At 37.7% G+C, this 13,923-nt stretch overlaps 1 protein-coding gene across 1 annotated transcript in view; it reads right to left on the bottom strand.

Moving 5' to 3' along the window:
* ptprfa (protein tyrosine phosphatase receptor type Fa) overlaps positions 1–13,923 on the bottom strand; it is a gene marked incomplete at both ends in the record, with an annotated part of 258,404 nt that overhangs the window by 30,284 nt on the left and 214,197 nt on the right. The window contains one exon of the mRNA XM_083887919.1: positions 6,968–7,065. Coding sequence (XP_083744045.1) covers positions 6,968–7,065 — 98 coding nt within the window. The remainder of the gene's footprint in view (positions 1–6,967; positions 7,066–13,923) is intronic.

Here is a 13,923-nt window from a genome sequence, read left to right as displayed (position 1 = left end):
CACCGTCACAGGAGAGCTGCTGCCTCCACAGACAATAAGGGCAATAAACAGGAACAACAGCCAGGTGTGAAGTCAACAACGCCGACCGATCCAACTGACTAAATGGATGATAATGTATCAACGTATTCGGAAAAACAAATTTCCTGCAGTGACGATAAAACAAACACAAATCTGAATATATCACGCTTGCCACTTCATTTTGCTGTTAAACTGAGTTAAAGGGACAATTCCAATTCCTATCTAAACCCTCAAGCTCAACCCTTAATCTTAACTGGCCCTCAAAACCAAAGTTATTTTGTCACTTAGAAATTGGACACCCCTTAAATGCAGATACGTCTTCAGACTGTAGGGGGCAGAATAACGCGAAAGCTGCGTCCAGTCTGTCAACTCCAAAAATGATGAAGAAGAAGAAGACATTAACGTCACGATTATTTATTACGATCCGTTTGTCAGTCAAGTTATTAGGTTGTCAGTTAGTTATAAGATGATACTCATACAAATACCACAACCACAGACATATTCAGCTGACAGTTACCACACACCACGGCTTTTTGAAAAGTAAACCATAACAATCGATCGCTTGTCCGCACCGGCCGGCTGTTGACAAAAGATCGTAAAATAAAAATAAATGTTACGCAACAATGACGTCAGTAATCCATAATATGGGCCTAAACTAAGATAATACAAAGTTTTCATAATTTTTATATCTCTATTAACAGAGAAAATACTTCATTTGTAGCGTACTCGTTTCGCTCCTTTTGGTGCCATCTTTGTTCTGTGAAAACACGCAAAGCATTCTGGGTAGCCCTTGCTCCCAAGGGTGGTCTCGGGAAAATCACAATATTGAAGGCGATACAGCCCTTAAACTTGTTCCCTGTTTTTCCCAAAAAAGGTCCTATGTTCCCCACTTTGTGGAAGCCTGGGTGTGGAGCTCCAGGGTAAAGGGTTAGGGTTAGGGTTAGGGTTGGGGTTGGGGTTAGGACAAGGGGTAGGGTCCTATGTTCCCCGGGTCCTTTTGGGTGAAAGCGGGGAACATAGGACCCTTTTTTAGAGAAAGGGTCCTATGTTCCCCGGTCACATACAAAGCGGGGAACATAGGACCCGGGGAACATAGATACGGTCTACTCCTGTCACGTTTGGTAACCCCTGAACTTCCTGATGGAGGCAGCAGTTGGTCAACAACTCCTGTGTGCTGTGAAGTAAAATGACTCGTTTTCTCTGTGGGCTTCGGTGAGCAACACAAACTCCAGTTTCCACCTCAGAAAAGACCTTCTAATGACGAGATAAAGCGGCGAACACATCCTCGCAGTATCGTAGATAAAGCCAGAACTATGTAAAATGTCAGAATAGCCACCTTTGCCTTAACGGTCAGAGATAACCACAAGGTCAAAGGCCACCTCATCGTTCTTCTAAAGTATAAAATGTGTGTATTAGTGCAGTGGCCCGGTGATCGTATCATAAAGAGCCAACGTTAACATCAGCAGCAGCGTAGACGGCGGTGTTTCCTGCCAAAGCAGATACAGTAAAGGCTCGTGGGCTGAAAGCCAAATATAAGTTTTACTTGCTTGCTCCTACATGTTTAAGACGGACGCAATTATTAAAATGTAATGACGTGCACCGGCGTGGAGGCCGCGCGAGCGCGTTAAATAAAGTGGTCTCCAGTCGTCCCCAAACAGAGCGGCTCATTCATCAGATGTAACAAGCTGTGAGATCCTCTGGCAGGTCTCATTTAAAACACAACCATTATCAGCTCTTCATTTCAAGCCCTGCTGCTCTCACTGTGGACTAATGGCTGAAAGCGCCTTGCAACAGGACGCAAGAGGACAGAACGTGTGCGTGTGTGTGCGCGCGAGTGTCGACCCGAGCGCTAATATAAATGCAAGTCTGCAGATCAAAGTTTATCGAGTTCTTCGACTTCTTTAAAGGGATAGTTTGGGTGAATTGGAGTGGAGCGTGGTGCTTTCAGGAATGGGATTCTTCGGTGCGGCGCTAAACCCAAGAAATGTCAATGATTCAAAGAGACATATCAATTAAACTGGGTCCTAAGGACACGCTGGAGGGATTATACAGCACACCAGGAGGAGCTGACAGTGATCCAGGTCCTAAACCTGGACCTGGATCACTTTCTTCTCCTAAATATACCAATCACAGTCACATGTAATCATACATAACCATGCAATATGAAACTTCTGGAGCATTTTATGACCGTTTTTATCTCGAAAAGGTCACAAAACAAAGAGACTGGTTGCAAAATAATTGGGTCCACCTCCTCAGCACGTGTACCAATTCCACCCTTGTTTGCTCTTAACAAATTAAACTCTACACTGCAAACTGTTTTTAATGTGCACAGATAATGTGTCATCTTTGGGATAGTCAGGGTTCTGTCTCTGAGAAGCAGCCCTGAGGCCCAGACACTGAGAATAATGCCTCGCAGCAGGAACCCAGGCCAAAAACAGCCTGACAACCCGGAGAGCTGCAGGTTCTTAATGACCATCGTTAACAACCTGCAGCTCTGCAACAACTGGAGTTGACTCTCAACGGCAGTTTCTATCACACCTTAGTGCAGCCCAGTGACTGTCATTAGGTCACACTGGAGTTGCAGTAGGCACTCGGGTTAAGTTTCCCCCGTTTTAAAAACAAACTTCCAGATGAGCGGTGGGACATCTGCAAGACGAAATCTGCAAGTCCAGTTTCTGCTGATTCAATTACTTTTGGATTTAGCAGAAGAGTCTCAGCTCATAAAGAACAAAACTAAACCTTCAGCTAACATGTCTGTGCACATCTCAGTGGTGTCATATGGTTCTCAAACTGTGGTTCAGCAATTAATAGTTGTCCGTAGACTGTAAGACTAGACCGTAAAAAGTCCGTAGCTGACTTCACTTGAATTGGAATTCAATGTTTTCTCAAGCAGTACTTGGTATAAAAAGTCTGGAAATCACTGGTTGCATTTATAATGCTATATTTCCTACTCCAAGAGACCAAGGACTTCTCTTTAACCACTTTAAAATGCACATTTATTCTTAGTAACAAGGTTGATTCTACTTTTTTTTGGCAAATAAAAGGGGAGAATGTCCAATAATGTTCATGAGAAAACCAAGTAAATATAATTAATTCCATTATTCCACGCGTCTTTGAGTGTGTGTATCTTATGTGATGAGATGTCAGTGTGCTGGTATCAACATGGTGGTCGACCGTAGCACTTTACTAGCAAAGCACGCTAACACACTAGAGTTTATAAACGTAGAACCAAGGTTAAATGAAACAGAAGCAAGTGTGTTTTCAACAGCCTGAACTTGAATATAGACGACAATGAGTCAGCAAAAAGGAGAGAAAAACACGTTAGCCCGAAAAGATGTTAGCCCGATGCTAGCATCACTCCCACACTGTTAATCTAAAGTTTCAAGTAAGCAGATATTACTGAAATAGTTTTGGCATTTGTGTATTACATATGTATTTTGTTGTTAGATGTTAGCTAATCAAATAAGTAGCTAACTACCAAGCACGCACACTGACAAAATCGTAGTTTTCTCCGATTTTTTTTCTCCAAGTGTCTTTCAACAGCCTGAACCTGAATATAGCGCCACTTTAAACGACAATGAGTCAGCAAAAAAGAGAGAAAAACACTGCTAAGATGTTAGCTCGATGCTAGCATCACTCCCACACTGTTGATCTAATGTTTCAAGTAAGCAGATATTACTGAAATAGTTTTGGCATTTGTGTATTACATATGCATTTTTTGTTAGATGTTAGCTAATCAAATAAGTAGCTAACTACCAAGCACACACACTGACAAAATCGTAGTTTTCTCCAATTTTTTTTCTCCAAGTGTGTTTTCAACAGCCTGAACCTGAATATAGGGTCACTTTAAATGACAACGAGTCAGCAAAAAAGAGAGAAAAACACTGCTACTGCGACTACAAGCTGTTAGCCCGATGCTAGCATTACTCCCACATTGTTCATCTAAAGTTTCACACAAGTAAGCACATAGTTTTGGATCATGTGTTTTACATATGCATTTTTTGAGATGTTAGCTCATCAAATATGTAGCTAACTACCTAGCACACATGCCAAAAAGTTAGTTTACAAGTAGCTAGCATGAGCATGCTAGCCCCTTTCTGTTGATAAAACGGGGAACGGCACATTAATAACATTACCCCCCACTGTGTGTGATGGAGATATCCATTTTCAGGTTTTGCCAGGAACTTAAAAAGGTCACCACTTCATATTAAAATAATATGTTACATTACCATTTTAATAAGAAATGAATTATAGCCCACGGAAACTGGGCTAATTGTGCTAACGACTTAACGTGTAAGGAGTACTGCATTTAATAATTGCATGTTTTTCCTTCCTCCTGGTGTTATTATGAATAATCTTATTCTTAACACCATATATTTATAATCTTATTAGTAAGTAATGTGCCCATTGAGACGTATTAAGCAACAATTACAGACCCCTCGACATTAGTCACATCTGCATTTATTGTGATTGTACGGCAAAAAAAAAAGTTCACTACACTAGGTCAGAAAAAAAAGAACTAGAAAGGTAGAAAAGCTGATTCAGTTGCTGTTTCATAATTTATATGCCCTCTTTCCTTCTGTTGTACATAAACAGGGCACCCATCTGTCCTGGTTTATCCGCTTGGAAATTCACCACTTTAAATGCAAATTACCTTCCCTTGTAGGACATCAACAAGCCATAATCCCTCACTGGTTTTTTAAAGCAGGTAAAGGCAGTGGAATATTATTCTTGGATAGAAGGCACAGAATGCATACTTAGCAGTACCCCCCCCCCCCCCCCCCATGTTCCCCCCCATCCACCCAGTGTTGAACTTAGACTCTGTTACAGTAAACCAGCTCCATACATGACTATAAACAAGTGGCGTGGAAAATATACTCAGCTATTTTTGGGTGAGAAAATAGAAAGTTGATTTACCAGCTGTGTCAGTTGTAAAATATACTCTATATATGTTGCTCTGACTGTAGTTTCCAACATTAAATGGATCAAACCAAGCGGAGTCAGAGGGGTGAGTGCTAATATCTGGGAAATATTACAATTTCTTTTCACTTTCTTTAGCGATTACGCCTCCAGCCACATGATGTGACGGCTAATTCCTTCAATTTAGCGATTCATTACAATGCCATCGCTATCGTCGTACTCACTGGAGCTCCACTCCTGGATCCAAAATCTTAATTATCAATCTAATTGTTTCTGGAGAAACTATAAAACATCACAGATATAAGCAGCTGTAGCAGCCCTGCAGTCGAGCACTATCAGACATTTTCTCTTCAACAAAAGAGAGGATTTTCCTATAAATCTGTGCGATTCTTTTTCTTGGAATAGACTCAGTTTTCTCACACAATCTCTCGAAGTCAAAGTTCTGATACTGAAGCTAATGTTGTTATGTAATTTTGTAATATTGATTTCTTGCAATATTACAACTTTATTCTTGTCATATTGGGACATTTTTCTTGTAATATTATAACCTTATTCTTGTAATATTATAACTTTATTCTCTTAATATTGCAATTTTTACTTGTAAAATTGCTATTTTTTATTGCAATATTATGACTTTATTCTTGTAATATAATGACTTTATTCCCATAATATAGAAACCTTTTTCTTGTAATATTACAACTTTTTCTCATAATATTGAAACCTTTTTCTTGTAATACTGCAATGTTTTTTTCCGCAATACTACATCTTTATTCTTGTGATACGATGACTTTATTCTTATAATATTGTAATTTTTACTCTTAATATTGCAACTTTTTTCTTGTTATACTGTAATGTTTTTTTCGCGCAATACTACATTTTTATTCTTGTGATATTACAACTTTAAACTCATAATATGAAGCTAATGTTGTTGTGCGGATGTGACAAAAGATGCAAAAGTATTTCCTTATTTGTGAAGCTCAAACCAAAGTTTAACATCACAAGATTCTCCATGTTCCTCATCTTGTAGCAGGTGGCAGCTGAGATTATACTTGAAAATAATATTGTGATTTTTTTCTCGTTATATTGCTACTTTTTTCTTGTAAAATTGCATTTTTTGCTTGCAATATTACGACTTTATTCTTGTAATAGTGGGACTTTTTTCTTGTAATATTATAACTTTATTCTCATAATATTATGACATTTTTTCGCTTAATATTGCAACTTTTTCTTGTAATATTAAATTTTTTCTCACAATACTACATCTTTATTCTTGTGATGTAATTACTTTATTTTCATAATATAGAAACCTTTTTCTTGTAATATTACAACTTTATTCTCAAAATATTGCAAATTATTTCTTGTAATATGGCAATTTTTTCTCACAATATTTCTTATTCTTGTGATATCATGACTTTATTCTTATAATATTGTAACTTTTTCCTCATAATATTGCAACTTTTTCTTGTAATATTATAAGTTTATTCTCATAATATTATGACTTTTTCTCGTTAAATTTAAATTTTTTTCTTGCAATATTAGGACTTTATTCTTGTAATATAATGACTTTATTCTCATAATATAGAAACCTTTTTCTTGTAATATAATGACTTTATTCTCATAATATAGAAACCCTTTTCTTGTTATATAACAACTTTATTCTCAAAATATTGCAACCTTTTTCTCTTAATATTGCAACCGTTTCTCTCGCAATACGACATCTTTATTATTGTGATATTACAACACTGAACTCATAATATTGGGCTATTTTTCGTGCAATATTATAACTTTATTCTAACGTACACAAACTACAAATGTACAATAACTAATAAAGCTAAAAAGATTTACCCAGAGCTTGAACTCTGTTGAGTCAAATATGTGTAAAATGTCAGAGTGAGTCATGGTGAGATCAGCTAATGTCAGTAAATCATGACGCACATTATCTCTTACTGCATTTCTGAAAATGAACTCCATCCAATAATAACTTCTTGTCTTTACAACGACGTGACAGAGGGAAAAGAGCGTCTGTTACCTCGTATTCCTGCGAGAAGCGCAGACCGTCGTTGGCTCGGAGTCTCTCGATGTGGTCGGCCAGGTCGCAGATGGCGATGGGAGGATGTTCCCTCATCCCTGCAGCGAGAGGCGGAGCAGTGAGTACACACCATCATCATCACACACACACATGTACACACACACACACACACACACGAGCATTCACGGACATGCTGATTGGTTTAATCTGGATTCCCCTCAGATTATCACAGGTGAAGTGCGACAGAATCACACAGGTGATTGGTGAGTATGAGCGATCTGATTTAGTGATTTAACGGTTTCATTTGAATGAAAACTCTCGGTTCTGGTGATGAGAGCCGGCTGACATGGAGAGGTCAGAGGTCAGAGGTCAGAGGTCACAGGAAGACGAGGTGAGGTGGGAATGGAAGGACACTTTAGTGGAAAACACAGGAGGAGGAAAACTAACTTGCAGTGTTCGGGCAACTGAGGACACTGGAACCTGTGGGGAGAGACCAGGCAAAACAAAGAGCACAGGGGTCAGTTATAGGAAAAAAGACAACGGGAGAAGGAAAGAAAGGAAAATAAAGGAAAAGAAAAGAGGACAGGGATCAGTGGGACATAAACTGTCTGTTTGTGTGTCCTCTGCATTCTCCACTGGACCTTGTTCAATGATTTAGCCTCAGGCTCTTAAGGCACACATGGGGATACGTATGGGCCACGGGGCCAGATTTAACCTTCACATTAATAGCATTTAACTGGTGAAACACAGCCAGACTTTTATTTTGAAATAGTCACAAGGATGGCAATGTATAATTGAGATTACGACACAGCTAAACATGTTTTGTTTTCTTCGTTTTTTTCAATTTTTTCCAGCTTTTTTCGCATTAAATGTAAATAAATGCATACAAACATGGATTTTTATGATGATTATTTCTTTGGAAAACATGTTATTTGTGGCCCTTTCGCTTGCTTCATTGATAGTAGACACTTATCAGTGAACATAGACATGTTTATAGGATGAAACACATTGATATTAAGATATCCACAATATGACGCCCTAATAAACATGATGCCGTTTCCTCTGATGCCACTCATTACAAATGGTAATTGGTTTATGCTAACTGTGAGGATTGTGTGCTAATCTGCACCTTAACAATCATCAAATAAATGTAGTGAACAGGGTAAAAGTGTCGATACTGTCCTTATCCGCCTGAAATAATATCCAGAAACATTAGAATTCTGCACTTTTGTACATATGTTGACACCTGAACAAGTATAGAAACTTAAGCATCACAGTTAGCAAGTTACAGAGTCTCAAAGTTCATCTCCTAACATTGATTAAATCTTAATAACTCCTCCCTGATACAACGATTATTTAATGGATCAATTATAACTTGATTCCTAAATTAATTGTCCACTATTTTGGTAGCCGATTAACAACATGCTAATGCTAGCTACTTAACTTGTTTACTCGTAGGAGAAAACTATGAGTTTTTTTGTGTGTTAGGTAGTTAGCTACTTACATATAATTTTTTAATATGAAGTGGTGACCTTTTTAAGTTCCAGGCAAAACCTGAAAATACAATATAATAATAATATAATGTTATTAACGTGCCGTTCCCCATTTTCTCAACAGAAAAGGGCTAGCATGCGCATGCTAGCTACTTAACTTGGAAACTAACTTGCTCGAAAGAGAAAACTACTATTTTTGTGTGCTAGGTAGTTAGCTAATTATTTGATTAGCTAACATCTAAAAAAAATAATACATATGTAATACACGTAAGCCAAAACTATTTAATTAGCATCTGCTTACTTTGTCTGAAACTTTAGATTAACAGTGTGGGAGTTATGTTAGCATAAGGCTAACACCTTGTAGTAGTTTTTCTTTTTTTTTTTGCTGACTCATCTCCTAACATTGATTAAATCTTAATAACTCCTCCCTGATACAACGATTATTTAATGGATCAATTATAACTTGATTCCTAAATTAATTGTCCACTATTTTGGTAGCCGATTAACAACATGCTAATGCTAGCTACTTAACTTGTTTACTCGTAGGAGAAAACTTAGAGTATTTTGTGTGCTAGGTAGTTAGCTACTTACATATAATATTTTAATATGAAGTGGTGACCTTTTTAAGTTCCAGGCAAAACCTGAAAATACAATATAATAATAATATAATGTTATTAACATGCCGTTCCCCATTTTCTCAACAGAAAAGGGCTAGCATGCTCATGCTAGCTACTTAACTTGGAAACTAACTTGCTCGAAAGAGAAAACACATTTTTTTTGTGTGCTAGGTAGATAGCTAATTATTTGATCAGCAAACATCTCAAAAAATACATATGTAATACACATAAGTCAAAACTATTTAATAAGCATCTGCTTACTTTGTATGAAACTTTAGATTAACAGTGTGGGAGTTATGTTAGCATAAGGCTAACACCTTGTAGTAGTTTTCTTTTTTTTTTGCTGACTCATTGTCATTAATTGGACTGTTTTTTCTTAAATGTGTATATTTTCTAATTTTTTTGCTCCATAAAAGAAATAAATCATTAAAACTGAATCATTTTTGAGACATTTGAGAACATCATTATTTCCTGGTTCTGATCAACATTTACTGACATTTACGGACCAAACAAGTTCTCAGTTCATCGATGATGAAGATAACGGTTAGTTGATAAATACGTTGTCTTTTTTAATGAAGTAAATCCCTTTATTAATAGCTTTAAAATGTCTCAGGTGCAGCTCACAAACCACGCTTAATTTTCTGCCACTGTCCCTGTGCCACACACACAATAACACACAGAAAATTAAATAACAAGAAGAGGAGGAAAAATAATAGGAAGAGTTTTCATGGATCCAACCGGCATACAAATGAAATTTCAGAGTAAGAGATAAAAATTAGCTTTTTCTCTTAACAACACACTGATAAACTCGTGTGAGATGAACCTGGTGTGTGTGTGTGTGACTGTTAGTGATAGTTGTGCTGATAATGAGCCTCAGTGGACTCTGCTCTGATATCCTTTTATCATCTGGCTTCTGTGGAGAGACACCACGCCGAACCTCGTTCACTAAATCTTTGTTGTTTTTTTTGTTCACTGCAGGCAAAAAAGCCGTATCGTTTAGTAAAAAAAATGTGTTTCGAGTGCTTCCTGAGACGCAGTGGTCGGCATTGTTGCCTCACAGCGAGAAGGGTCAGCGATTCAAATCCCATTTCAAACTGAGGGCCTGGACGACAAAAACCCTCCTTAACCTGCACTCTGGGCTTCTTCCTCCTCTTCCTCATCTTTTCAAACAAATCCTGTGTCCGTGGTCATTGCATTATCGTGGAAAGTAGCTAATAAGTAGATTTTTGTGGCTTATTTTTTCGTTTATTTAAGATAAATAATAATTGTTTAAATGTTTCCATGACGACTGACCGGAAAGAGACGCGCGTGACGTCATGTTTACGTACCGCGACTCCAGAGTCCAGGCACAGTTTACCCAGTTAGCTCCGTTAGCTGCATTAGCTCCTTTTAGCCGCGTTAGTAAACGAAAAAGAGCAGCGCTAACAAATAACCAGCGTACCTGTGTAACTGCGTATGTGTGACTCTGTTTTTAAAGTTTAGCGTTACTTTAGAGACTCATTAAGTCACGTAAAACATGACGTCACGGGCGCCATTTTCCGGTCAGTCGTCGCGGAAACGAGATGCGCGTTAACGTTGACGCCGTTAGCCGCCATTAATGCGCCCAGCGCTATTTTTATTTTTGGTCATTTATCGTCTGTTTCTTCTTTGTAGGTAAGGTTAGGTTTCTTTTGCATTTCCACAAGAAATAGTACCGTAATGAACGGCCCTAACGGTTCCATTTTTTTGGTACCTTTCCCTCGGGGTACCATCGCAGTAATGACGCAGTACGGGTGGAGCTAGACCCACGACAGTCAACTCATTGGGTGTTTGAAGAAACCTGAAAACTATGCTCATACAAAGTTTGAGCTGCTGGGTGTTCCTCCTTTGTTGTCTGTTGTTGTCTGTTGTTGGCGTCACTGGTACAAAGTCACGCAACGCAGCCATCGGGCACATCCCAAACCCCGCCTACCAAGTAACGGTACTGTTCTCAGTGGAAACACAAGCCTGACTGAGGGCTTTAACGTTCCAAACCATGCCGTACTGAACCACGGCCACAAGTCGAATCTTAAAGGCGCCATATGTAATAATGTGGCCAGAAACGGTTACTAGATTCAAATTCAAAATACCGAGGTCTTTTAGGTTTCGTTTTCTGACGTAACTGGCAACCCGTGGTTGCTCGGCAGCTGAGACTCTACTGACTGCGATGATTGGTAGACGGCGGTAGGTGGCGCCACATGACGCAAAAAACATGATTTCAAAACATAAACATGATTTGCAGTCTGCAAAATATATTTTTTTTAACGCAAATATTTCGGATTTTAAGGCCAGTTGATTTAATTTTATTACATATTGCACCTTTAAGTCCGTGGTTGAAGGAATCATTCTCTAATTCCATCCTCTGTCCCTAAAGGTAAACAGGAAGTAAAAGCTACAACGCAGCCAGAGAACCCACTTCAAAATAAAAGCACCTAAGCAGCTAACTTAAATCATATTATTTAATTATGTTCAACTTCAACTTCAAGGCAACAAATAATAATAATGATAATAATAATAATAATAATATAAATCTCGTCTGTGATGGACTGGGATTCATGTGGAGGATTAAGAGGTAGAAAATAAGTGAACAGCGTGCGCGTAATTGACATTTATTCATATTTAAAAGCGACACACCGCGGCAGAATAAATACATTAAAAGTAGCCTCCTACAGTCAAGTGCTGCAGCTTAGACTTCAGAGCGTAATGAAATACGCGATCACGCGTCGGTGTTGTGAATAAACTTTTGCGAGGCCACCCAGTGAGCTGTCACTGACGAGCAGAACAAAGGTTGGCAACTAAATGAGTTGACGAATCTGTGTTGATATAAACAACATCTGCCAAAGTCCCTCCCACCGCTGCCAGGGGTAAATGCCACCCCTGCGACTGCGAGAGGAGAAAATGGATGAAAAACAATGAAAATCATCTCCCACTGAAAGACAGGTGGGAGACGGAGATGAGAGGGGGAAGAAGAAAAAAATAAAAAAATAAAAATACAACTCTGATGGGAGGAAAACAAGGAGCAGGTTAGACAGTTCAAAACATCTCAAGTATTTATGAGGGGGAGCGAAGGAGCCGAGCAGGTGATGTTGTTTTCAGGAAGCACAGAGTTCTGGACAGATGGACGGATGAAGGTCAGACACGCACACATACACACACACACGCACGCACACGCACACGCACGAGCACAGTCACGACCTGTAATTACCCACTGTAATCAAAGCCAAACGAGGATTTACTTACTCTGAAAACTCGCCAATTTGTTATTGTGCACACAATTAACGACAAAGTAAATTCAGTTTTTTCAAAAGTTACACGACATTATTTCTGGATGTTAATACTTTTTAAAAACAAACTCAGGACCTGCCTCTGAAGCACAGGTTTTTATCTGAGCTTTACTTATTAATTTGAGTCCATTTAATTCATTTTATCAACAATTATGTGAGTGAGTTTATTGAGTGAGTTTCTGTGTTTAAAATCAGTTTTAAAGTCAGAATTCTGAGAATAAAGTCAGATTCCCAAGTTTTCAAGTCAGAATTTTAATTTTTAACGTCAGAATTCTGTGAATAAAGTCAGAATTTTAAGTTTTCAAGTCAGAATTCTGAGAATAAAGTCAGAATACTGAGTTTTAAAGTGAGAATTTTCAGTTTTAAAGTCAGAATTCTGAGAATAAAGTCAGATTTCCAAGTTTTCAAGTCAGAATTCTGAGAATAAAGTCAGAATTGTGAGTTTGAAAGTCAGAATTCTGAGAATTAAGTCAGAATTTTAAGTTTTCAAGTCAGAATTTTGAGAATAAAGTCAGAATTGTGAGTTTGAAAGTCAGAATTCTGAGAATAAAGTCAGAATTTTAAGTTTTCAAGTCAGAATTCTGAGAATAAAGTCAGATTTCCAAGTTTTAAAGTCAGAATTCTGAGAATAAAGTCAGAATTTTAAGTTTTCAAGTCAGAATTCTGAGAATAAAGTCAGATTTCCAAGTTTTAAAGTCAGAATTCTGAGAATAAAGTCAGAATTTTAAGTTTTAAAGTCAGAATTCTGAGAATAAAGTCAGAATTGTGAGTTTGAAAGTCAGAATTCTGATAATAGTCAGAATTGTGAGTTTTAAAGACAGCATTTCAAGTTTTAAAGTCAGAATTCTGAGTTTAAAGACAGAATTCAAACATGTTTTTCCTGTGTCGCCCTAATCCTCTTCCGTCAGTCATGATGTCGCCCATAAAAATCGAAACTCCCCACTTTAAAACCTCCAGGTTCCTATTGGACGACACCAACTGTACTTTATCTAATTTCTTCTAAATGAGAAAATAATACACAAAATCGACATCACCATCTATTTAAGAAGAACTGAAACTCATACTCAATACCACAAACTTATCATGGATATGTGTTTACTAAAAGAAGGGTCATTTTCCCATACACTGCCCTTCAAACAGACTTCTTTTTGTAACCGGTGGCGTCGCCACCTGTTGGCTGTTCGTTATAAAACTACATCTGGGTTTGCTTCAGCAAAGGAAACCAGAAGAATTATGTCATGTTCTTTTTTATAAAGGGTCTAGTTTGTGTATTTTTGCAGTGAAGGCAGATGTTGCCAAATCTGTTCTTCCAAAGCCAAAAAAAGCAAACAAACTCAACTAATTAAACTTAAAATACAATCCCAACTTTTACGAAAAACTTATTTCGTCCAATAACTTACATTTTCCAAAAAAAATCTGCCTTTAACATTTATTATTATTTTAATATTATATTTTAATCTTAATTTATTGTGTGTTTTTTTGCTTATATTGTGTCATTTAATGCCAGTAACACACAACATTTTTGGCGCAAAATTGTGAAATTC

This window comes from Microchirus variegatus, assembly GCF_963457635.1.
Source record: "Microchirus variegatus genome assembly, chromosome: 4".
Lineage (NCBI taxonomy): Eukaryota > Metazoa > Chordata > Actinopteri > Pleuronectiformes > Soleidae > Microchirus > Microchirus variegatus.
This window is presented reverse-complemented; position numbering and strand designations above follow the sequence as displayed.